General features: G+C 49.2%; 1 protein-coding gene across 4 annotated transcripts in view; it reads left to right on the top strand.

Annotated features, from left to right (window-relative positions):
- TRAPPC9 (trafficking protein particle complex subunit 9) overlaps positions 1 to 21,680 on the top strand; it is a 460,520-nt gene that overhangs the window by 91,490 nt on the left and 347,350 nt on the right. For 3 of the 4 annotated variants that reach the window (XM_067018120.1, XM_059043000.2, XM_059043001.2), the window contains 4 exons: positions 375 to 501; positions 3,933 to 4,065; positions 6,107 to 6,270; positions 19,467 to 19,619. In XM_067018120.1, coding sequence (XP_066874221.1) covers positions 375 to 501; positions 3,933 to 4,065; positions 6,107 to 6,270; positions 19,467 to 19,619 — 577 coding nt within the window. The remainder of the gene's footprint in view (positions 1 to 374; positions 502 to 3,932; positions 4,066 to 6,106; positions 6,271 to 19,466; positions 19,620 to 21,680) is intronic. The other variant, XM_067018121.1, reaches the window with a different exon arrangement.

Raw genomic sequence — 21,680 nt, 5'->3', positions numbered from 1 at the left:
CTTCGTGTTTTTCATTTTGTTTGTAAATAAAATATTTTACTTTTCTTTTTATTTACATTCCAACTTGGTAAAACAAGAAAGCAGAACAAATATTAAAAATACATCAAGCGGGGCTAATACTAAAGATGGAACTGTTGTTCAAGCACCCACGGTGCTGTCCACGTCGAGACTGTTTTGTGTTCATCGCACTTTGAGGACGTCTCCACAGTGGAGTTGTATAAGAGCCGCTAATGAGCCTTTTCCTTCTGAGAGTGCCGGGGCTCTCCTGTAGGCGAGGCACGATGCTTGGGGGCCGATCGGGGACTGACCAAGAGCGGCGGCTTTGGGATTGGGCTAGGGCCGCGCTCACTGCCGTCCTCTGTCACCTGCTCCAGGGGCTGCTCACGAGTGGAGTGGAGTTTGAATCTCTCCCGGCGGCACTCTCCCTCCCGGCTGAGTCTGGTCTTTACCCAGTGACGCTTGTTGGGGTCCCGCAGACGACGGGGACGATTGCTGTGAACGGTAAGCAGGTTCGGGGGCTGCTGGCTCCTGTGCTGCCCGGCATTCCGGTCCTCGCCCGTTAACAGGTCACGGATGGATGGTGGTGCTTTGGGACACGCCACGAACCATGTAGACTGTGCGGGATGTGGAGGGCACCCCCCGCGCTCCTATCTGTCTTCCCCGGAGCCTGCAAACACGCTCCAAGGTTCTCCCACTGCGGTTAAAACCCCCTGCCCCCCTGCACCCCGAGCCCACAATTTCCTCTCGCTACGGCCTCATCCGCTGTCTCTCCTTCCAAGCAGACCTCTTCAGAGAGCTGTCTGTACACGCTGAATCCACCCTTGCACGTCTGCGCTGATTCTCTAACCCACCGCATCCTGCGCATCCAGCCGTCACCTCACCCAAACTGCTGTCACTGAGGCCGCTGGCAGTATTTTTCCGGCTGAATCCGGTGCCTACATTTCAGATTTTGTCCAGCACCACTGCTCAGCAGCCTTTGGCACCGCTGCCCGCCTCCTTCCTGGGTGCGCGCGCCTGGCCACCCTCGCGTCTCTGCCGCCTCTCCTGCCTGTCGTTCTCGGGCAGTGTCTTCTGCAGGCACTTCTTCTTCAGCCCGACCCTTCAATCTGTGCCCAGCGCTGTCCTTCCCTCCCTCCCTCCTGCTCCCCCTTGCCTCTGCTCCCTCCACCGCCCCCTCCCGCCCTTCCTCTCTCCTCCCCGCCTTTCTCCACCTGCTGTCTCTTGGCAGTCCCATCAGAGTCACCTGCTTTCCTGGCTTCAGGTCCCATCTCCGTGCTTCTGAGTCCCAGGGCCACGTCTCCTGTCCAGTCCCCTTCCCTGGACCTGCTCATCCAGCCGCTTCCGCCCACCTTCTTGGCTGTCTTGTGGGCACGTCACATGCAGCGTGTCCCAACCGGAGCCCGTCACCTCATCCCCCAAGCTCCCCCTCCCGCTGTGGCCCCGTCCCAGTGAGGGCATTGCCGTCTGGCCGGTTGCCCTGCCCGGGCACTGGGAGTCATCCTTCCCTGCTCCTGTCTCCTCCTCACTCCCCGCTGCAACACTGACTGTGTCATCCGCACCCTCTCCACTTCCACAGCCGCTCTGGTCTGGCAGAACAGGACCTTCTTCTAGACTTTGTCACAGAAGCATCAGGACCGGTGTTTCTGCCCTCACTCTTTCCATACTGCAGCCACGTGACCTTCCCACAGGGCAAATCTGGTCATGGCATCTCTGGACCAGAAGTCTTAGCGCCTTCACCATGCGCTTTCCGTCAGGGCTCCGCGCCTTGCCATGGCTGTGGAGCCCTGTGTGATTGGGCCCTGCTCACCTCTGCTGGCTCACACGACTCCTGTCCTGGAAGTACGCCGTGCTTTCCTTCTGTTGGTGTGCCTCCAGACTTGGTGGCCCAGGTGCTTCTCCGGTGCCTAGCCCAGTCTTCCTTTCCCCCCGGGGATCGTCCTCTGCTGGATCGGGCCCCTCCTTCACGTCACTGATCGCGGTGACTCGTTGGCCTTTTCCGTGCCAGCCTCGTCTGTCTTGCCCGGCTGGATCCTCACACCTGGCACGTAGTAGCTCTTAGCTGTTTGGTGGCTGAAAGAACAAACATTCACTGGGAAAGGTGCTCTCTCTCGAGCGGTGCGGCGACAGCATCCTAGGTGAGGCTGTGTTGCAGGCAGTGCTGAGCTGGGCTGAGCCCTGGCTTGTGGCCGGTGGGGGAGGGGTGACCCAGAGCGGGAGGTGGGTGGAGAAGGACTTCTCCTGACAAGTGACCCTGAGGTTTGAAGGCGAACTAGGGGCTTTCTCCAAATGAGTGGGACGGGGAGTAAGAGGGATCCAGGCAGGAAGAACATCTGGTCCGGGCTCTTACTCACCTGGTGGTAAGAGGGAACAGGGTGCCGAGTGGGCTGGAGGCGGCTCAGAATTAGCTGGCCTCAGGCAGAGCCGTGTAGTGATGAGGCTGGGAAGGCAGACAGAGGCCTCCTGAGTCGGCCGAGGGCAGTGCGGGCTGCTGCGATATTTGAAGAGAGGAGAGATACGGTCTGACGGGTGGTTCAGAGCCGCTCCAGGCTGCCGCGTTGGAGAGCGGGCTGCAGGCGGGCAGGACTGGAGAAGGGAGACCAACTAGGAAGCTCCAGCCGCGGTCCAGGGAGAAGATGTCAGACATTGGACCCCAGCTGTGGCTGGGAATAGAGCAGAGGAGACAGATGAGAGAGGAAGTAGCCAGGACCGAAAGGCTTGATTCAGAATGCCACACGGCCGAGGACCCATACGTCCACGGATGAGTAGTGCAGCCTCGGTGACAGAGGTCCCTGGGACAGACTAGTTGGTGTCCATTGTTTGGGGAGCCTTATGGGTGAAGTATCACTGCACATAACACACAGGATTGTCATCAGATTTTCAGTTTATTTGCAGTCACCTTCAGCAATGGGCGAGAAAAGGAAAGTGATTGATTTTAATTAAGAAACTGGAAACAAAGGTTGCTTCGTAGACAAAGCCACATCCTATCAGGTTTCATAGAAAGAACAGTATGACAGGGCATTGTGCTAGCTGTGGGTTTCTGGGGAGGAAAATGTTCGCAAGTTAAATTAAAGGACTCTTAGAAGGAACATACTTTAAAAAAAAGGGAAATGTGGGTGCTGTGAATTGGAGTTATTTTAAGTTGAGGGGCCAGTTGGAACTGGAGGAAGGTAAAGGGGAGCATTGATGAGGCTGTATATCAGGTGCCAGCTTGCTTCTTGTTGAGTATGTAGCCACTTAATGTGAATGCAGAAAAATTGTCACCCTAGGCGTTTAGCCATTGAGTATTATTTGATTTTGTTACACAGTGAATGTTGTTTATAATAATTATCTCAAAATTTCAAAAGCTTTCAAATTTTAAAGCTTTGCTTAAACAATATCAAGTGCTTATCTAACCCATGGAGGGTTTTTTTTTCCATGGAAATTTTGCTAATCTTATATTATAGTACTTGTACACATTGAGCAGATTTACCATGTCACGTAACAGCTATAAAAACAATAATTGACTCTTGAACTTTCATCTCTCAACAGAAGATTTTGAATCATTTTTTTTCAAATACTTATTAAGTTACAGTATGTCCTGGAAAGGAATACAAACTATCATTTTCATTTTAGAGATGGATAAATTTGAAGAGCAAATTAGTAAAGGGATGAGACACTAACTATTAAGTTCTGTGAGGTTTATAGTTCATACACTGTCGTTGGACGCAGGCTTGTGAAGGGGGCGCGCAGGTGCTGCTTGCATCTCTGCTCAAGGAAACTGAGGGCCTTGGGGCTGAATGTGGGAGCTGTGGGCGAGCCTGGCGGGCGACGGGGCCTAAATCTCAACTCAGGTCGGAAAGGGACCCTGCGTTCCTGTCGCCCCGGGGCTGCCTTGAGGCGTGGGTGTCTCATGAAGCCTTTCCAGGTGCTGAGGCTTTGTGTTTTGTCCCCAGGTTACCACACCACGGTCTTTGGTGTCTTTAGCGACTGTTTGCTGGACAATCTCCCGGGAGTAAAGACCAGCGGCTCCACGGTGGAAGTCGTCCCTGCCCTGCCCAGACTGCAGATCAGCACGTCTCTGCCCAGGTAGAGCGCGCGCAGCGCCGGCTCTGCTTGCTGACAAGAGGGGCGCCTAGGAGTGCTGTTCAGTACTCCTTCTCCAGTGGCCCCAAGAGTCTGAGTTAACCTGCGATCGTTATGACCAGAATAGAGGCGAAGGCTTTCTTCGAGGTACCCAGTAGGCGGTGTGCTCTGCTTGCAGCAAACTGGAATATAGTTGAGGTGTTTCTTACCAAGATCAGAACAAAATGTGAAAATAGGCTTTGGAATTGTAATTTTGGTGAGAAACAGTTGAGGTTTTAGAGAACTTAAGAAAAAGTCTTATCTTCTAAAAAATAGTCTTTTTTATTTTTTTCCCTTTAGCACTATAGAAAAGCGTAAAGAAGAAAGAAATCTCAGAGTAAATTACTATTAATGCTTTCTGGTGTTTCCTTCCACTGTTTATCCATTTAAAAAATGTTTGAATTGTTGAGATCATGCTACATTTTATATACTATCATAGATTACTTCTTGCATAAACATATAACATAAGCTAAAAATTTCTATTTTAATTGCTTAAAAAATTACATCATAAAGGTATCTCCGAATCTCATCACCATTCATTTCCTTGCTTTTGGAATTTGGGATTGTCTCAATTTTTGCTCATATGAATAATGCTTTAATGTTTATCCTTTGGGCTGTTTTTATAAAATGTATCTTGGTATTTTCTGAAATGTTTCAAAAGCTCAGTCACTTACTTAACGGGACCCTTCTCAGTGCCAGCCTCGCCTCATCCCAGCTCAGGGCTCTGATGGGTGGGGTGCTGTGCCTTGGGACAGTCAGCACCTGTGTCCGGGCCAGGCCTGCGGCCAGGCTGCGTAGTTCTCTGCTTTCTCCCTCCCCCTTTTCCCACCGTACCAGAGGGGCTGGCATCCTCCTTGCTTGAGAGGCAGAGTAATTTGTGTCGGCTGTGTTTTAGCTTTCCTAAACACGTTCTCCGCAAATTCCAGTTGCCTCTGCCAACAGCTTTCACCTGAGAAGGACTCTACCTGCTAAAATGTGGAAAGAAGCCATTTATAGTGAGAGGGCGGGGGTCACTCTTCCTTCCTTGACTCATGAACAACTTTAAAGGTATACAATGCAAAGGCATTAACGTTGATTCTTCATGCTGTTATCTTCTGAACATGTGGTTTGGACGCGCCTTTCAGCCCCACCTCCCGCACACGCACCTGCCTCGTTGCTGGCTGGCTTTCGTCCCCACTGTGCCTCTAGAGCCTTTTCCCTGTGGTCACCGGTCCCTCCTTGCCCGGAAGTGGGTTTGCTGCCTGTGGGTTGGGAAGGCGACACCAGGCTAGTGAGCACTGTAGACTGAGTGACAGTCAGTAAGGACTCAGGCTGGAGCTTCAGACCAGGGCTGTGGCGCTGGAGCTTCAAGGGGGTGTCGGGTGAGGCTCGGGGCCTCTGGTCCAGGGCCCCAGCTGACCAGTGAGTGCCGAGGACCCGCCGGCTGCCCTGGGTCCCGTCAGGGGTTGCCAGCATTGCTCGTCGATTTTACCTGTGGTGTGTGTGGAGGCTGTTGTATGTGCTTTTCATTTTTCTTCATTTTCCTCCACTTCCCATGTTATAATTTGGAATGGTTCATTTAAGGTTTCTTCTTAAGCCAGTGGATTTCCCCAGGCCATTTCTGAGCATGAGATTTAAAGAAATTTTCAAAGAGAGCAGCACGCTCATGGATCATTTGAATCAATCCATCGTTTCACTTTTGTCCTCACCGTAATCCAATCGTTAAGAATTTTTTTTGCTTCACCCACGCTTGAGAAAGTAAGGCCCAGCGAGAGCCATCACGTGGGTGACAGGTCAGCGACGCAGGGCGCGTCTGCGTGTAGACAGCGCTCATCATGTGGGAATTTGCCCTCGAGTTCCTGGATGCTGGGTACTGATCCCATGTTAAAGCCAAGGCTCCCTAGTCCCTGTTTCTGAAATGTTTAAGTGCGGTGATGTGAATAATTCTAAAATGCCATTGGTTTTCTTTGTTTTCTTTTTTTTTCTGAGTTTCTAAAATTTATTATAATTATTACTATAATTTTAGGTCTGCACATTCACTGCAACCTTCCTCTGGTGATGAAATATCCACTAACGTGTCAGTCCAGCTTTACAACGGAGAAACTCAGCACCTTGTTGTGAAACTGGAAAATATTGGGATGGAACCACTGGAGAAACTGGAAGTCACCTCAAAAATTCTCACCACCAAAGGTAGGGAATTTAAGTAGGTTTGACCCCAGAAATGTTTATCTTTTTTATTTGCAGAAGAGACACATTAGATGACCAGCATTCAGAAAGCCTAAAAACTTCTTCCACTTTTAATTTGACACCACTGTGAAAATTTTGTCCTAATCACGTGTGAAGAACACGCAAAGGAAGTTAATGGAGCACAGGATGCACCTTCGTATCCCCTGTGCTCTTAACAATGGTCAGATCTCGGGAAGCGTATCCTGGAATGAATGAACGAAGAGAAGCATTTACGGGTTCAGAAGCATTACCGTCTAGGATCCATCCATGCAGCCCAGTGTTTTCTGTGGGTTCAACACTTAGAGCCTGTGCACTCCCTCTTAAAGACAGATGCTGTTCCCTAGTTCTAAGGCACACGTAGCTTGGGTGTCTTGAGACCTGTGTTAAACTTGGGCTTCACTGCTTACTCACCATTTGTCCTTCACGTGCCTCAGCTTCCTCCTGGGTAAGCGGGGGAGGTGGTCCTTACCCTGAAAAGTGGTTCTAAGAATTAAGTGAGGCAGCATGCGGCAGAGGACCTGGTCTGCTTGTGGTTAGCAGGTGATGCTGATCAAAGGGGGGATATGTTGTGTGTGTGTGGAGGGGGGAGGGCATCGAGAGTGGTAAGTGGAAATAAAGTCAGGTCATTTAATAAAGTTAGAGAAATCATACCGTCGGGGGAGAGCAAAGACGGAGACTAAGCGGGGAGAGCAAGCTGCTGGGATTTCAGGGGGTTTACGTGCTTTTGACGTAGGCGCGAGGTGAGCCAGGCATCCGGTGGGAGCTTGGGCGCGCCTGGGCGCTGCTGAGGACGCTGCTGTCCCAGGGCTCCTGGTGCTGGTGGGCTGAGGCCGCCACCTCCGTGAGGCTCTCCAGGATCAGATGCTGAGCCGTGGGGCAACAGGCATTCGGCTTCAGAACTGCTTTTCCAGAGTCCAGTTACACAGTCATCGTGTGAGAGTGACGGCCGCCCCCAGTCCCCTCTGCCCTGTGGCAGTGTAGTCGTTTTGTCCACGGCAGGGAGGTGGGGTGTAATGCTCGAACACCAGGGTTTAATTTGTATTTCCCTGACGACCAGCGAAGTTGAACACCTTTCATGTGGTTCTGGATACGCAGGTCCTTTGTCCCTTTTTCCCCAGTGGCTGTTCTGCCTTCTCTCTGTCTCTGTGTCTCTCTGTCTCTGTGTGTCTGTCTCTGTCTGCCCCTCTCTCCTGACTTGCAGGGTGTCTTTGATCCTGAGTGTAAGTTCTTTGCTGGAACTGTGTGGTGTGAATATCCCCTCCTACTCTACCCGGCTGCCTTTACACTCTCTCAGCCATGGCCTTGGATGAACAGAAGTTCTTCATTTTAGTATGGTTCACCTAATCCTTCTTTTCTTTTATGGTCATTGCGTGTTGTGTCTCTGAGTCTTTGGGGAATTTTGATGATCCTACCTTAATCGCATCCTTTCTTCCCTTTCCCTCCTCTTTTCAGGAGCAAACACATATGGATTAGGTAGAAAATGCCTCCCTGACATGAAATACCTTCATCTGGTATTTTGAAGTTAATTAAATGGTTAAAGGGGTTGGTTGATGTTTGAACAAGCGAACTAACATTGAATGACAGAAAATTGCAGAGTACATAATGGTAAAAGTTTTCACATCTCCGGTGATTTACCTTGCCTTCACAGCTTAGCAACTGGAAGATATCTCTTCCTTTTCTCAAATAAACCCCAGTGGTGACCACGTGTCCATCATTCATTACAAACTTGCTTCTTCTCCCGAAGCACACATCCTCAGGGCTCTCCTTTGGAAACCCCTGCCGTCCCTGCGCCCCGGGCCCCGTACCCCTGGCCTCTGCCCCAAGCTTCAGCCTCAGCCACCTCTCCCCTTAAACTCTCGTCACATTGACCGTTAGGAACTAGCTTCAGTTTCCTGGACGTTCGTGCTGTCTCTCTCAACTTGAGGATCAACCACCTCCTCTCACTAGGAGCCGACTTGCTAACTTCTGTTCCTGCCTTTGCCTCCTCTTCTGCAGTTGACGTATCCTGGGGTTTCTGCTTCGTGGTCACTCTGGGAAGCCTTCCTAGGCTGGGTGACTGGGGCCCCCCCTTTGTTGTCTCAGAGGCCTGGGTGGCTTCTGAGGAGCCCCTTTCACTCCGGGTTGTCATTGCTTGTGTTCTGGTCTCCCTCCAGCCAAGCGCGGGTCTCTCAAAGGCGGCGAGTGCGCTCCCCTACCTTTGGTGCTCTTACACGTTTGAACTCTTCTGGAACTTATTCTTTGTATCAGCCATTCCCTCCCTCTCCAGCCTTTCATTATAAAAATATTCAAACATGCAGAAGAGTGGAGAGAATTTTACAGCGAACACTGCAAACCCGCCGTCTCAGTTCTATAATGTTGCGCTACCCGGCCTCCTATTCATCCACTGATCCGTCTTGTTTTGTTTGCATCGTTCAGAATTGAGCTGCAGATTTCTGTGCATTTTACCCATTAATACTTTAGCATGCAGATCATTAATTAGACTTCAAAGTTTGTTTACTTTGCTTTGGTCAAAAGTATATGGGGTGAGATACACAAACCTTAAGTTACCATTTGATAAGTTTTGACAAGTACATGTGTCTCACGCAAACTCTTATCAAGCTATATCACAGACCATTCTCATCACCTCAGAAAATCCTCTCATGGCCCTTTCCAGCCAATCCCTGCCCAACCTGAGAGGTGGCCGCTCTCCGTATTTACCTGGTCAGCCCTCGGTCATCGTTTACCGGCAGTGATGTGGGAGGTTGGAAACGCCAGTGGGGACTGGGCAGAGTCCCTGGAGAAGCCTCGGGGCGGGGCCCTTCCAACAGTGTCAGCGGTCACCTTCTTGCCCAACTCTCAGTTTAACCTCTTCGAGGGCAGGGGGTGTCAAGTATTATTACCCTCACTCTCTGGATAGGGAAGGTGAAGGCTGAAGAGGTTAAGTGACGTATCTGGGATCACACAGCTGGTTCCATCATGTATATCACGGACTGGCCATTCAAAACAACACGTTTGCAAGTGAAAAATTAAAGCTGTCATTCTTTTTTAATTCTCATCCTGAGCTGCCATACATTTACATGTGGAATTAAATTAATGAAAATAAACTATCTGCTTCCAAAATATACAAAGGGAATAATTCCTGTCACTTATATTCTGCAGTACCAAAAAGCTGTCAGTATCAATAAATGATGTAATATAAATGTGAAGATGGGAAAATGTCTTAAACCGGGAACATGAGTGAGCTCCTCGTGAAGCTCTTCCACAGGGAGTTAAACGCTCCCTCCTCCGGGGTCCGTGTTATTTTCTTTGTCGTGCTGTTAGGGTTATTTTATGTCTCAGCAGTAATAATAACTTTTACTTTCTAGCGCTCACCACGTGCCAGCTGAGTGGTATTTCAGGTAGTTTTTTCTCATTAAGTAATCACGACACCTGTAAGAGGTCTTTCCGGGGTAGGGGTGGTCTGTTTACCTCACTGCTGCAGTGCCGGGGCCCGGGAACTAAGAACAGTGCTTGTCACAGAGGAGGTGCTGAGCGAACCCGGCGCGAGTTCCCACCACACAGGTTGTTGCGGGGCTGGCGTGTGAATGCAGGACACAGGAGCGCTGAGGACGACCTGAGCGCGAAGTGCCCACGTCCTGCCTGCTCCAAGGGTGCTGGCTGCTCTCGGCGTGTTCTGTCTGCAGGTGGTCTGCGAGCCGGGGGCCTTGGCCGCGTGGGAGGCCTGCCTGCGAGCCCCACGTCTTCTCCTCCTCTTCCTGCCACCCGTCAGGGGCCCTCGCGGGTCTCTGGTCACGCCCTCCTCACTCCCCTCTGACTGACCCCCTTTTCTTCAGATAAAGAAAAGTTTCCTGTTGTGTTTTCTTTCTTTCTTTTTTTTTTTAAATGATGTTTGCTGTGGGTTTGTCATATATGGCCTTTATTATGTTGAGGTAGGTTCCCTCTATACCCACTTTCTGGAGAATTTTTATCATAAATGGGTGTTGAATTTGGTCAAAAGCTTTTTCTGCACCTGTTGAGATGATCATATGGTTTTTATTCTTCAGTTTGTTAATATGGTGCATCACACTGATTGGTTTGCGTATATTGAAGAGTCCTTGCATTCCTGGGATAAATCCCACTTGATCATGGTGTATGATTCTTTTAATGTGTTGGATTCTGTTTGCTGGTATTCTGTTGAGGATTTTTTGCATCTATGTTCATCAGTGACATTGGCCTGTAGTTTTCCTTTTTTGTAGCGTCTTTGTCTAGTTTTGGTATCAGGGTGATGGTGGCCTCATACAATGAGTTTGGGACTGTTCCTTCCTCTGCAATTTTTTGGAAGGGCTTGAGAAGGATGGGGGTTAGCTCTTCTCTAAATGTTTGATAGAATTCACCTGTGAAGCCATCTGGTCCTGGACTTTTGTTAGTTAGAAGATTTTTAATCACAATTTCAATTTCATTACTTGTGATCTGTCTGTTCATATTTTCTGTTTCTTCCTGGTTCAGTCTTGGAAGGTTATATCTTTCTAAGAATTTGTCCATTTCTTCTAGGTTGTCCATTTTATTGGCATACAGTTGCTTGTAGTAGTCTCTTAGGATGCTTTGTATTTCTGTGGTGTCTGTTGTAACTTCTCCTTTTTCATTTCTAATTTTATTGATTTGAGTCCTCTCCCTCTTTTTCTTGATGAGTCTGGCTCATGGTTTATCAATTTTGTTTATCTTCTCAAAGAACCAGCTTTTTGTTTTATTGATCTTTGCTATTGTTTTCTTTGTTTCTATTTCATTTCTTTCTGCTCTGATCTTTATGATTTCTTTCCTTCTGCTAAATTTGGGTTTTGTTTGTTCTTCTTTCTCTGTTTCCTTTAGGTGTAAGGTTAGATTCTTTATTTGAGACTTTTCTTGTTTCTTGAGGTAGGCTTGTGTTGCTATAAAATTCTCTCTTAGAACTGCTTTTGCTGCATCCCATAGGTTTTGGATTGTCATGTTTTCATTGTCATTTGTCTCTAGGTATTTTCTGATTTCCTCTTTGATTTCTTCAGTGATCTCTTGGTTATTTAGTAACGTATTGTTTAGCCACCATGTGTTTGTGTTGTTTACATTTTTTTTCCCTGTAATTAATTTCTAATCTCATAGCGTTGTGGTCAGAAAAGATGCTTGATATGATTTTCATTTTCTTAAATTTACTGAGGCTTGCTTTGTGACCCAAGATGTGATCTGACCTGGAGAATGTTCCGTACACACTTGAGAAGAAAGTGTAATCTGCTGTTTTTGGATGGAATGTCCTATAAATATCAATTAGATCTATCTGGTCTATTGTGTCATTTAAAGCTTGTGTTTCCTTATTAATTTTCTGCTTGGATGATCTGTCCATTGGTGTAAGTGAGGTGTTAAAATCCTCCACTATTATTGTGTTACTGTCAATTTCCTCTTTTATAGCTGTTAGCAGTTGCCTTATGTATTGAGGTGCTCCTATGTTGGGTGCATATATATTTATAATTGTTGTATCATCTTCTTGGACTGATCCCTTGATCATTATGTAGTGTCCTTCCTTGTCTCTTGTAACATTCTTTATTTTAAAGTCTATTTTATCTGATATGAGTATTGCTGCTCCAGCTTTCTTTTGATTTCCATTTGCATGGAATATCTTTTTCCATCCCCTCACTTTCAGTCTGTATGTGTCCCTAGGTCTGAAGTGGGTCTCTTGTAGACAGCATATATATGGGTCTTGTTTTTGTATCCATTCAGCAAGCCTGTGTCTTTTGGTTGGAGCATTTAATCCTTTCACATTTAAGATAATTACTGATATGTATGTTCCTGTGACTTTTTAAAAATTGTTTTGGGTTTGTTTTTGTAGGTCCTTTTCTTCTCTTGTGTTTCCCACTTAGAGAAGTTCCTTTAGCATTTGTTGTAGAGCTGGTTTGGTGGTGAGGAATTCTCTTAGCTTTTGCTTGTCTCTAAAGCTTTTCATTTCTCTGTCAAATATGAATGAGATCCTTGCCGGGTAGAGTACTCTTGGTTGTAGGTTCTTCAGTTTCATCACTTTCAATATGTCATGCCACTCCCTTCTGGCTTGTAGAGTTTCTGCTGAGAAATCAGCTGTTAACCTTATGGGAGTTCCCTTGTATGTTATTTGTTGTTTTTCCCTTGCTGCTTTAAGTAATTTTTCTTTTTCTTTAATTTTTGCCAGTTTGATTACCGTGTGTCTCGGTGTGTTTCTCCTTGCGGGTTCATCCTGTATGAGACTCTCTGCGGTTCCTGGACTTGGGTGGCTATTTCCTTTCCCATGTTAGGGAAGTTTTCAATGATCATCTCTTCAGATATTTTCTCAGGTCATTTCTTTCTCTCTTCTCCTTCTGGGACCCCTATAATGTGAACGTTGTTACGTTTAGTGTTGTCCCAGAGGTCTCTTAAGCATTCTTCATTTCTTTTCATTCACAGCAGTGAATTCCACCATTCTGTCTTCCAGGTCACTTATCCGTTCTTTTGCCTCAGTTAGTCTGCTATTGATTTCCTTCTAGTGTATTTTTCATTTCAGTTATTGTATTGTTCGCCTCTGTTTGTTTGTTCTTTAATTCTTCTAGGTCTTTGTTAAACATTTCTTGCATCTTCTCGATCTTTGCCTCCATTCTTTTTTTTTTTTTTTTTTTTTTGGTGGTACATGGGCCTCTCACTGCCGTGGTCCCTCCCATTGCGGAGCACAGGCTCCGGACGCGCAGGCTCAGCGGCCATGGCTCACGGGCCCAGCCGCTCCACGGCACGTGGGATCCTCCCGGACCGGGGCACGAACCCGTGTCCCCTGCATCGGCAGGCGGATTCTCGACCACTGCGCCACCAGGGAAGCCCCTTTGCCTCCATTCTTTTTCCGAGGTCCTGGATCATCTTCACTATCATTATTCTGAATTCTTTTTCTGGAAGGTTGTCTGTCTCCACTTCGTTTGGTTGTTTTTCTGGGGTTTTATCTTGTTCCTTCATCTGGTGCATAGCCCTCTGCCTTTTCATCTTGTCTGTCTTTCTGTGAATGTGGTTTTTGTTCCACAGGCTGCAGAATTATAGTTCTTCTTGCTTCTGCTGTCTGCCCTCTGGTGGATGAGACTGTCTCCCTGTTGTGTTTTTCTCCTCCATCTTATTTGCTTTCCTGTCTTGTTCTAATCCCTGGTCTTACAGACTCACGGAGTGAAGTTAGTCAGAAAGAGAAAAACAAATACAGTAGTATGCTAACACATATATATGGAATAATAATTAAAAAAAGGTTCTGAAGAACCTAGGGCCAGGACAGGAATAAAGACGCAGACGTAGAGAATGGACTTGAGGACCTGGGGAGGGGGAAGGGGAAGCTGGGACGAAGTGAGAGAGTGGCATGGACATATACACACTACCAAACGTAAAACAGCTAGCTAGTGGGAAGCAGCCGCATGGCACAGGGACATCAGCTCAGTGCTTTGTGTCCACCTAGAGAGGTGGGGTAGGGAGGGTGGGAGGGAGATGTAAGAGGGAGGAGATATGGGGATATATGTATATCTATAGCTGATTCACTTTGTTATACAGCAGAAGCTAACACACCATTGTAAAGCAATTATACTCCAATAAAGATGTTAAAAAAAAAGAAAAAAAATCCTTTTGCATTTGCAGTATATGGTAGGGATCAGGGACACTTAAGAGTCACATAGACCTTTGTGGGCCTCTCAGGGGTCTGAGCTGCCATCTGGGCACTTATGGGGCACGTGTGTGCCCCCATCACAAGCTCCTGACCTGGAGCTGAGCATTTACAATCCACCCCATCAGGACAAGGACTATGCGCCCATGTCATGGAGTGATTCTAATTACAGTCTGTTTGTGAGCACGTCTTTATTTGTAGGTTGTCAAAGAGGCAAACTTCTGCCTTTACTTAAGTAATCATAAATTTTATTATAATTAAGCCCAAATTGAGATGAATTTGTTGTAGTTGCTTTTCAACAAATTTTCTGAGATACCCATGAGTGTGTGTACAAATATACACATAGCTGTGTACATAAGTACATACACACGTCCCTTGATTTCTTTATACTTGCAGCTTAATTTTTGGACAAAAAGCAACAGCTCCACGTGGGCATAATGAACAGCTCGTAAGCGTTTTGCCTGAGGTGCCATTTCCTGGTGCTTCCTGATCTCATCAGCACTGTGGCAAAGTCTCTGCAATTAGGAGCATAAATGAAGGTCCTCAGAGGTTGGAGGTCAGCAGCAGTAAGGACCCCTCTGGTGGTGTCAGTGTCCAATAACCAGTGTGACTTGACTGCCTGAAGCTAAACTCGAGCATTAAAATAATGACTGTTATTTCTGAAACGAAACTCCATGGTGGGGTGTGTGTGTGTGTGAAAATTAGCGACATATGCTACTCTCTTGGTTTATGTTTATCTTGTTATTCCTGGTAGCTTATCATTATATAGGATTTTGAAAAGCCCCTCTGGACTTTCCATTTTGTAGCACAGTAATGATGGAAAGAACCAGAAAGGCCCACTTTTGAGGCGTAAAAACATATTAAATCCGACAATGAAGCTCTTCGGCTTTCTGTCCTGCTGTGTGCTGTGAATTCCTCTGTGTCGTTACTTAGTTATAAATACCTTAGTTGTTTGGCCGCAGAAGGTGAATCAGCTGTTTCCCGCGGGTGGACTTGCCTGTTGTCTGAATGTGTCACTCTTAAGCCACAGAACTTAATACAGAAATAAGCAGTGCAGCTAGCACCCTTTCCGAGGATACCCTAAGCTTGGAGGCAGTGGGGTGCTGAACGCAGGACTTTGAACCTTATTCAGCTACTGGCCTCTTCTGGGGCTGGGGGCGGGGGTTGGGTGGCAGTTTTCAGGTCTCTGCTTGAGCTGTGCCGGTTGCCTGCGCGCGTAGCGGGAGCAGCCAGCGCGGTTCCCACGCGGCGTGCCTGCTGCCCTTGACCCTTGCCTGTTGCTCTTCTGTTCCCTCTGTCAGGGCAGGTGGTAGCACGGCGTCTCTTCAGCCGGTGGCTTGAGAGATGGGTTTCGGAGTCGGATGGGTTTGGCCCCCAGCCCCTTGCTGTTAGTGACCCCCGCGTGGCTGCCCTGAGCAGGCCGCTGAGTGCTGGCGGGTTAGCGTTGCAGCCTGGGCAGCCCTGGCCCAGCCCTGCTCTCCTCTGGTGATTCCAGAAGGCGTGGTAGTGCCTCTGGGGTGCCCAGCACAGTGCCTGGCACGTGGTGGGGGATGCGTACCTGCTAGGTTCCCTTCCCTTTAAGTGGGGAGATGAGCTGCTGCTTTTGCTTCGGGAAGGCTTCCCCGGGGGAGTGTCTGTGGGGCTGGGAAGCCAGCCCTCAGCGTGGGCGTGGGCAGGGCCGACTTGAAATACACAAACTCACACCTCCCCTGAGGCAGGCAGGGGCCTGGGTCCGCGGTTCCTGGGTTGATACCTCTTTGAGCTGTTCAGAAGCCATCTGAGCTTTCTCTTGCTCCCAGATTTTTCCTGGAATGGTGAACTTTAACGATCCCCGGATGAGCAAGGGTGTTCTGGCATTAAACCCCGCTCATCACACAGCAAACGACAGCTGAAGAGGGGAGATGGTGAGAAGCGGCCTGGGAGGCCGTGGGCAGCTCTGACGGTGAGGGGCTTGCTGGCTCCTCTGTCCCTGGCCACCCAGGGGAACCTGTTAGCTGATCGAGTCTCAGGACCCAAGGGGCTCGCTAAGGAGCCCGCTGAAGGCCCGTGAAGGAGTTAACAGTCAGAATTACCCTCCCTGCCAAGTTTTCTAACTTTCTCAGCCTGGTCTTTTTTCGAGTTGCTTGTGTTATGGCATTTTTATGTAATTCTTAAAAAGACACACATACACACAAAAACACTTTGTGGCAAAACAGGGCAAAACTTAAAAAAAACCTCATAAAAAAGCGGTTTTTTTCCTTCTTAGCACAGTCAAAGCGTACAAGTGTCTTGGGGAAGAAAGACTCGGTTTCTTCAGTGTCTCCTGCAGTGTGGACGCCACATCCCACCTGCACGTTTGGGTGAGGACAGAAGCGGAGGAGAGCCGGGAGGAGGTGGCAGTGCCGCACGGGGTTCGTGGGCCAGGCACTCCCGGCAGGGCGGGCGGCATGTGTGGGTGGTAGTAGGGGCACAGCGGGTGAATGTGGGGAAGGGGAGGAGGAAAGGCAGCGGTGAACGCGGACTGTTCTTCCCAAGGCATTTCAGTCCTGTCAGGACCCACGTATGCTGGTGCGGCAGGAGGTGCGCTGAGAGCCCTCACCTGGTTTCTGCCCGTCCACGGGAACAGAACTGAATGAGAGCCCGGGTCTTGGTGCCTGAGTTTCAGAAGTGGCCCAGTAGAAGTTTGGGAGGGGGACCTTTGCGGGACCTCAGTATCTTGGCCGGTATTGCCATTTCATAGACAGGTTGGCCAGAGCTGCCGTGGCAGATGGAGAGGCTGTTGAAAGAAGTTAGCACACACTGCTATAGTCCTGGGGCTTTGGGATCTGGGCTTCCAGCAAGCAGGGCCCGAATGGTTTTCTGCCCTGGCCTCATGTTGCCTAGTATGTCATATACCCTTCTATCCCAAATTAATCTGTGGGATTGAAAAATCAAGACAAAGAATGCATTAAGCTGGTTCACACATACTTATAGAACGTGAGTTCCTGGGTCTTGGAGAGGATTTTGGTACCATCAGTGCTTTGGGAGGGAAGGCAGTAACTTCCGTTGTGGAGTCGGGTGCTGGCAAAATACCCCGAGAGTAATGTGTCCAGCAGGACTAGAGGTCAGGTCAGCTTGTAACACTTAATCAGATGAGGCTCCTGCTACATGCTCAAAAGTAAAATAATTGCCAGCAAACATCTAGAATCTGTGTGTTCCATACAGTGTTCATTCTATAGGAGGAGGGTGATAAGACCACCGTGTACGTGAGGAGTTTTGAGTGTAATGTCCATTAAATGCGTCACATGCACAGGAGGGCGTGTAGACACATACACGCCAAGCCCAGAGTCAACCCCACGGGTCCCACTGCTCTTGAACCTGCCTGGCCTCCCCTCATCTTCAGGTCTGGTCTGCTTATCAGTCTCTCCCGGAGGCTTTCCCTGGATCTGTGGTTACTGTCAGGTGCCCAAGTATCCCGGCCTACAGTGATTAATCGGTCACGTCGTCCTTAAAGCTTACCTCCCAGGAACCAGCACTCTCAACAGTCCCATCATCCTTCTGGCAACTGCCCATCTGTTTTCAGATCATTCTGAAATAACGTAGCAATATCAGTCTATTAAAAAATCCGAACACCCTCCAAACTAGTGGAATTGGTGATGCCGCCCGCACCGGACACTTAACTGAGCACCTGTTGTAGGCCAGGTCCTCTGCTTCCCAGCTGCATGACCTCCAGCGAGGACGTGCACTTCCGTGGTTTCCCACAACTCCGCCGGGTTATCGTGAGGGTTAAGGGAGAGGAGTCACACGTGGAAGGCATCTGGCACGTTCAAGGTTCGGCGTTCAGTGAATAACTAAGTAAATAAATGAACGCGATGTGGTTTCTAAACACCTTTCAAGGACGCCTCCCCTGATCTGTTCCTATTTAAGGAGACCCTGAGGATAAATGTGCCCCACTAGACGTGTTCTAATTGGAGCTCAGCCAGTTCCGGAGGGAGCACACCCCGGACAGGAAGGCATGAACTTATTTTGCATTTACAGCACAGTTTGGCCTCATGTTCTTGCAGTTAGCAAACCTCACGGGTCTTTCTTCTGCAATATGAACCTCGATCAAGCTCTCTGTCTTCCACTGGACTCTTGCAGTGTTGATTTCTGGGTCCCAAGAGGGTGACTTCATTTTTTAGCCCTACCTTGATGTGCCTTCATGCAAGAAGTGAATGTCATGGCTCTAGACTCATTTGGATCTAGAATTCTGGCACTTTCCCCTAGTTTTGGACCATGGGCAAGTTACTCTCTCCAGGTGTCCGTTGCCTTACTCTGATGGAGGGGATTTAGCACAGAGAGTCGGTCTGTTTAAAGGGAGGCGGTGAGGTAGCCCAGAGGCGGGAACAGCAGGTCTGGGACTGAGGGGCAGCAGGAGTGGGGATTAGCGAGGCGGACCAGGGGACTCAGAAGCGCAGCGGGAAGGCCTCCTGTTCACCTCGCTGGTGTGGAGGGATTCCCGCCCCAGGGCCAGGAGGATGGACACACACGTAGCGCCCGATGCTGGATGGATGGGATCACAGCCCGCCATGCAGGGGACGGAGGGAAACCAGGGGCCGCGGGGAGGCAGGCTTTGTAGTGTCAACGAGGTGGGGTGTCCCCTGGATCCCACAGGGGGCTGTGCTTGGCGGGCAGGGAACTGAAACCCGCCCTCAGGGCTAAGCGGGAGCTTCGTCTGGTCCCCAGGATAAGGAGGGTTGCTTGTCAGGGGGCCGTATCCCCAGGAGCAGAGTCGGGGGGGGACGTGCAGTGAGGCTGTTCCAGGCCCTCCTGGTTTCACCGCGTGTCAAGGCAGTGCTAATACTGGACTTGATTCCAGGCCGTAAACACCCGCTCCTCCCAGTGTGTGATGAAGCAGGGATCGTCCGGCCGGAGGGGGAGCCACACGGGTGACACAGCTGCTTCCAGATGACACAACCGGTGCCCCCGCCCCCCGTCTCCTTCCTGGGCTCCTTCCTCCAGCACATTTCAGCTCTAGTCTCTACAGTGCTTTACAGACACCACTTAATTTAATCTGTAAGACAGCCCTGTGATGTAGGAGTCGTCACCCCCATTTCATACACGAAGCAATGTTGGCGTGGACGAATCGCCACTCCCCCCCCAGCTCGAGGTGGTCAGAGTCAAAAAGGCACCAAACCCAGGGCCGTATGACTCCGGAGAGCTAAGGACGCCCCCCGCCCCGCAAAAGGCCCTTTCTGATTTTGTGTGCCTGTTTCCTGATGAGTGTCTCTCTCCCACTAAACGTGGATCTGTTTCTCTTTAAGGCGATAGAACGTAGAAAGTACTGGTCGAGCTCTGACTCTGTTCATGAGAACAAGAGTGCACGGCTCTTGTCGGGGAGAGAAAGCCGCTGCACGGCGGCAGTGCTCGTAGACACAGGCCTTGGAACAGCCGTGATTCCGGAACTCTCTGGCACTTTGATCCATCACATCTTAAGTGGTTTGCATCTTTCTTTGCTTTTGAAGGTGCATCCGAATTTTCTAGGGGGACAGCTAAGTCTCCTGCTGCCTCAGTTGCATCCTCATTATCACCTTTATTACTGTCATTGTAGAAAAATTATATGGTGACTTCCTGAGCTGGAAACTAGAAGAAACCCTTGCCCAGTTTCCCTTGCAACCTGGAAAGGTGGCCACTTTCACCGTCAGCATCAAAGTGAAGCTGGATTTCTCTTGCCAGGAGAATCTCCTCCAAGACCTCAGTGACGGTAAGTTCTTCCCCAGTTTTAATCAGCACATCGCGGTCCCCAGTCACACGGCAGCGATCACCGTGCCTCGAGCCCCGCTGTCTCTCGGTAACGTGCTTGTCGTTCACCAGCTCCAGCGGCTTGAGACTTCTCCTGGGCACGTGCTTCACGAGTGAGTTACTGTGCACGGGGAAAGTAATAAAAGTACTTCTCAGTTGAACGATTTTGTAATTTGCACTCTTTACTATTTTGTGTTCATTTGCCAGGAGGTCATCCTAAATTAGTAGAAAGTAGGAATTACTGCATTTTTCTTCAAGCATAACTGCTGTGATCCCTTAGACGTCTAATTAGCTGTGATTACGAAGTTCTCCTTCAAAGTCTAATGATTTCTGTAAGGAAATGGAGTGTGGAGAAAAATGGGAATTTATTGTTGTCATAACATTAGGACTGGCTGACTAGGGATAAGATTTCATAGGTTGATTATGTCCGATTACGCAGCGTGCGTTCACACTTTCAGTGGGAGTCATCGTGGGGTGTGTTAGTTAGCTCAGGCTGCCGCCAGAGAATACCACAGACGGCCTGGCGACAGTCACAGACTTCTTTTCTCATAGCTGTGGAGGCTGGAAGTCTGAGGTCAAGGTTCCAGCGCGGCCAGGTTCTGGTGAGGGCCCTTTCCTGGCTTTGCACACAGCTGCCTTCTCACTGTGTCCTCACGCGGCAGAGCAAGCCTGATGTCCTTCCCCTTCTTAGAAGGACGCCCGCTTTCTCAGACCGAGGCCCCACCCTGTGGCCTCATTTACCTTTCGTTACCTCCTCACGGGCCCTGTCTTCAGTTATAGTCACAGTGGCAGTGAGGGCTTCACCATATGAATTGGGGGGGCCCCATTCAGTCAAAGGGTGTTATTGGAGACGGTCAACGGATTCTGTTACTAGAACTTAGCAACTATGTGACTTTGACTTCTTTGTGCCTTAATCTGGTAAGATGACAGTAATAACCATTTCTACAGTTGTTGTGAGGATTTGCCCTTCAGCTGGAACATGGTAAGGGGTCAACCGGTGTTAGTTATACCCCCCCCCGCCCCCCGCCCCGCCATCACAGATTTATGACATTACAAGACATTTAACCACCTCTTATTAGAGACAAGGACTTGGCTGGGCTCTTGGAAAACAGAGATGAATGAGTCAAGGTCTGTCCCCTGGGCAGTAGCTATAACAGCAGCTAACATTTAAGAGGTGTGCATAGATCAACTCACTGAACCCTCACAGCAGCCCTATGAAATAGGTGCTATTAATAGCTCCGTTTTACAAATAGGGACAGTAAGGCATAGAGAGGTTGTGCAGTTTTTCTAAGGTCGCACAGCTAGGAAGTGGCAAAGCTGGGTTGTGAAGCCAGGCAGCCTGACTCCAGAGTCTGTCCTCATAACTGTTCTGTGGCCTGTTGTTGCCCGGAGGGTCAGCCAGAAAAATAAATATGTGATTGGAACACCCTGAGACTCAGGGCTGTAACTGAGATGCAGCTCACTTTATCAGTACGGTCCTGCAGGGAGGGCCTCCCAGAGCTGGTGTGTGACTTGGGCCTGAATTGGGGAGTATCCTAGAAGAAGAAAAGAGCCTGTGCTCCACAGGCCTTTCAAGGAGCAGCAGGTACAGAGGCCCGGAGATCTCTGGCCAGTGACGCAGTGGCACTCACCTCCAGAGACTAGATGGACATATGTGTAGACACAGAGCTGATTATTCAGATCTCATTTCAGTTGTCTCCCCGGTGGAGAGGCTACCCGGACCGCGTCGGCTAAGTCAGCACGCCCCGCCCACTGTCATTCTTGTCGGCTCCCCCCGAATTATGGACTGCTCCTGTTCCCTGGAAGTGTCTTGTTTGGTTTTTCCTGTCCTGCTGCCTCCGTCCTTTACCTTAAAAGTTTCACGGGGAGAAGGACCTCATCTGTCTTACTCAGGAGGTCCTGTATTCACAGTACCTAGACGGCATACCTGGAGGGAGGGGAGTGGATGAGCTCCTCTTCCCCTCCCACCTCGGTGTGGAGGCTCCTCCCTCCTGACCTCGTCTGACCCTAATGACCTCTCAAA

The sequence above is a fragment of the Kogia breviceps genome, chromosome 17 (assembly GCF_026419965.1).
Source record: "Kogia breviceps isolate mKogBre1 chromosome 17, mKogBre1 haplotype 1, whole genome shotgun sequence".
Classification (NCBI taxonomy): domain Eukaryota; kingdom Metazoa; phylum Chordata; class Mammalia; order Artiodactyla; family Physeteridae; genus Kogia; species Kogia breviceps.
The sequence above is the reverse complement of the archived record's forward strand: the minus strand, read 5'-3'. Positions and strand labels throughout refer to the sequence as shown.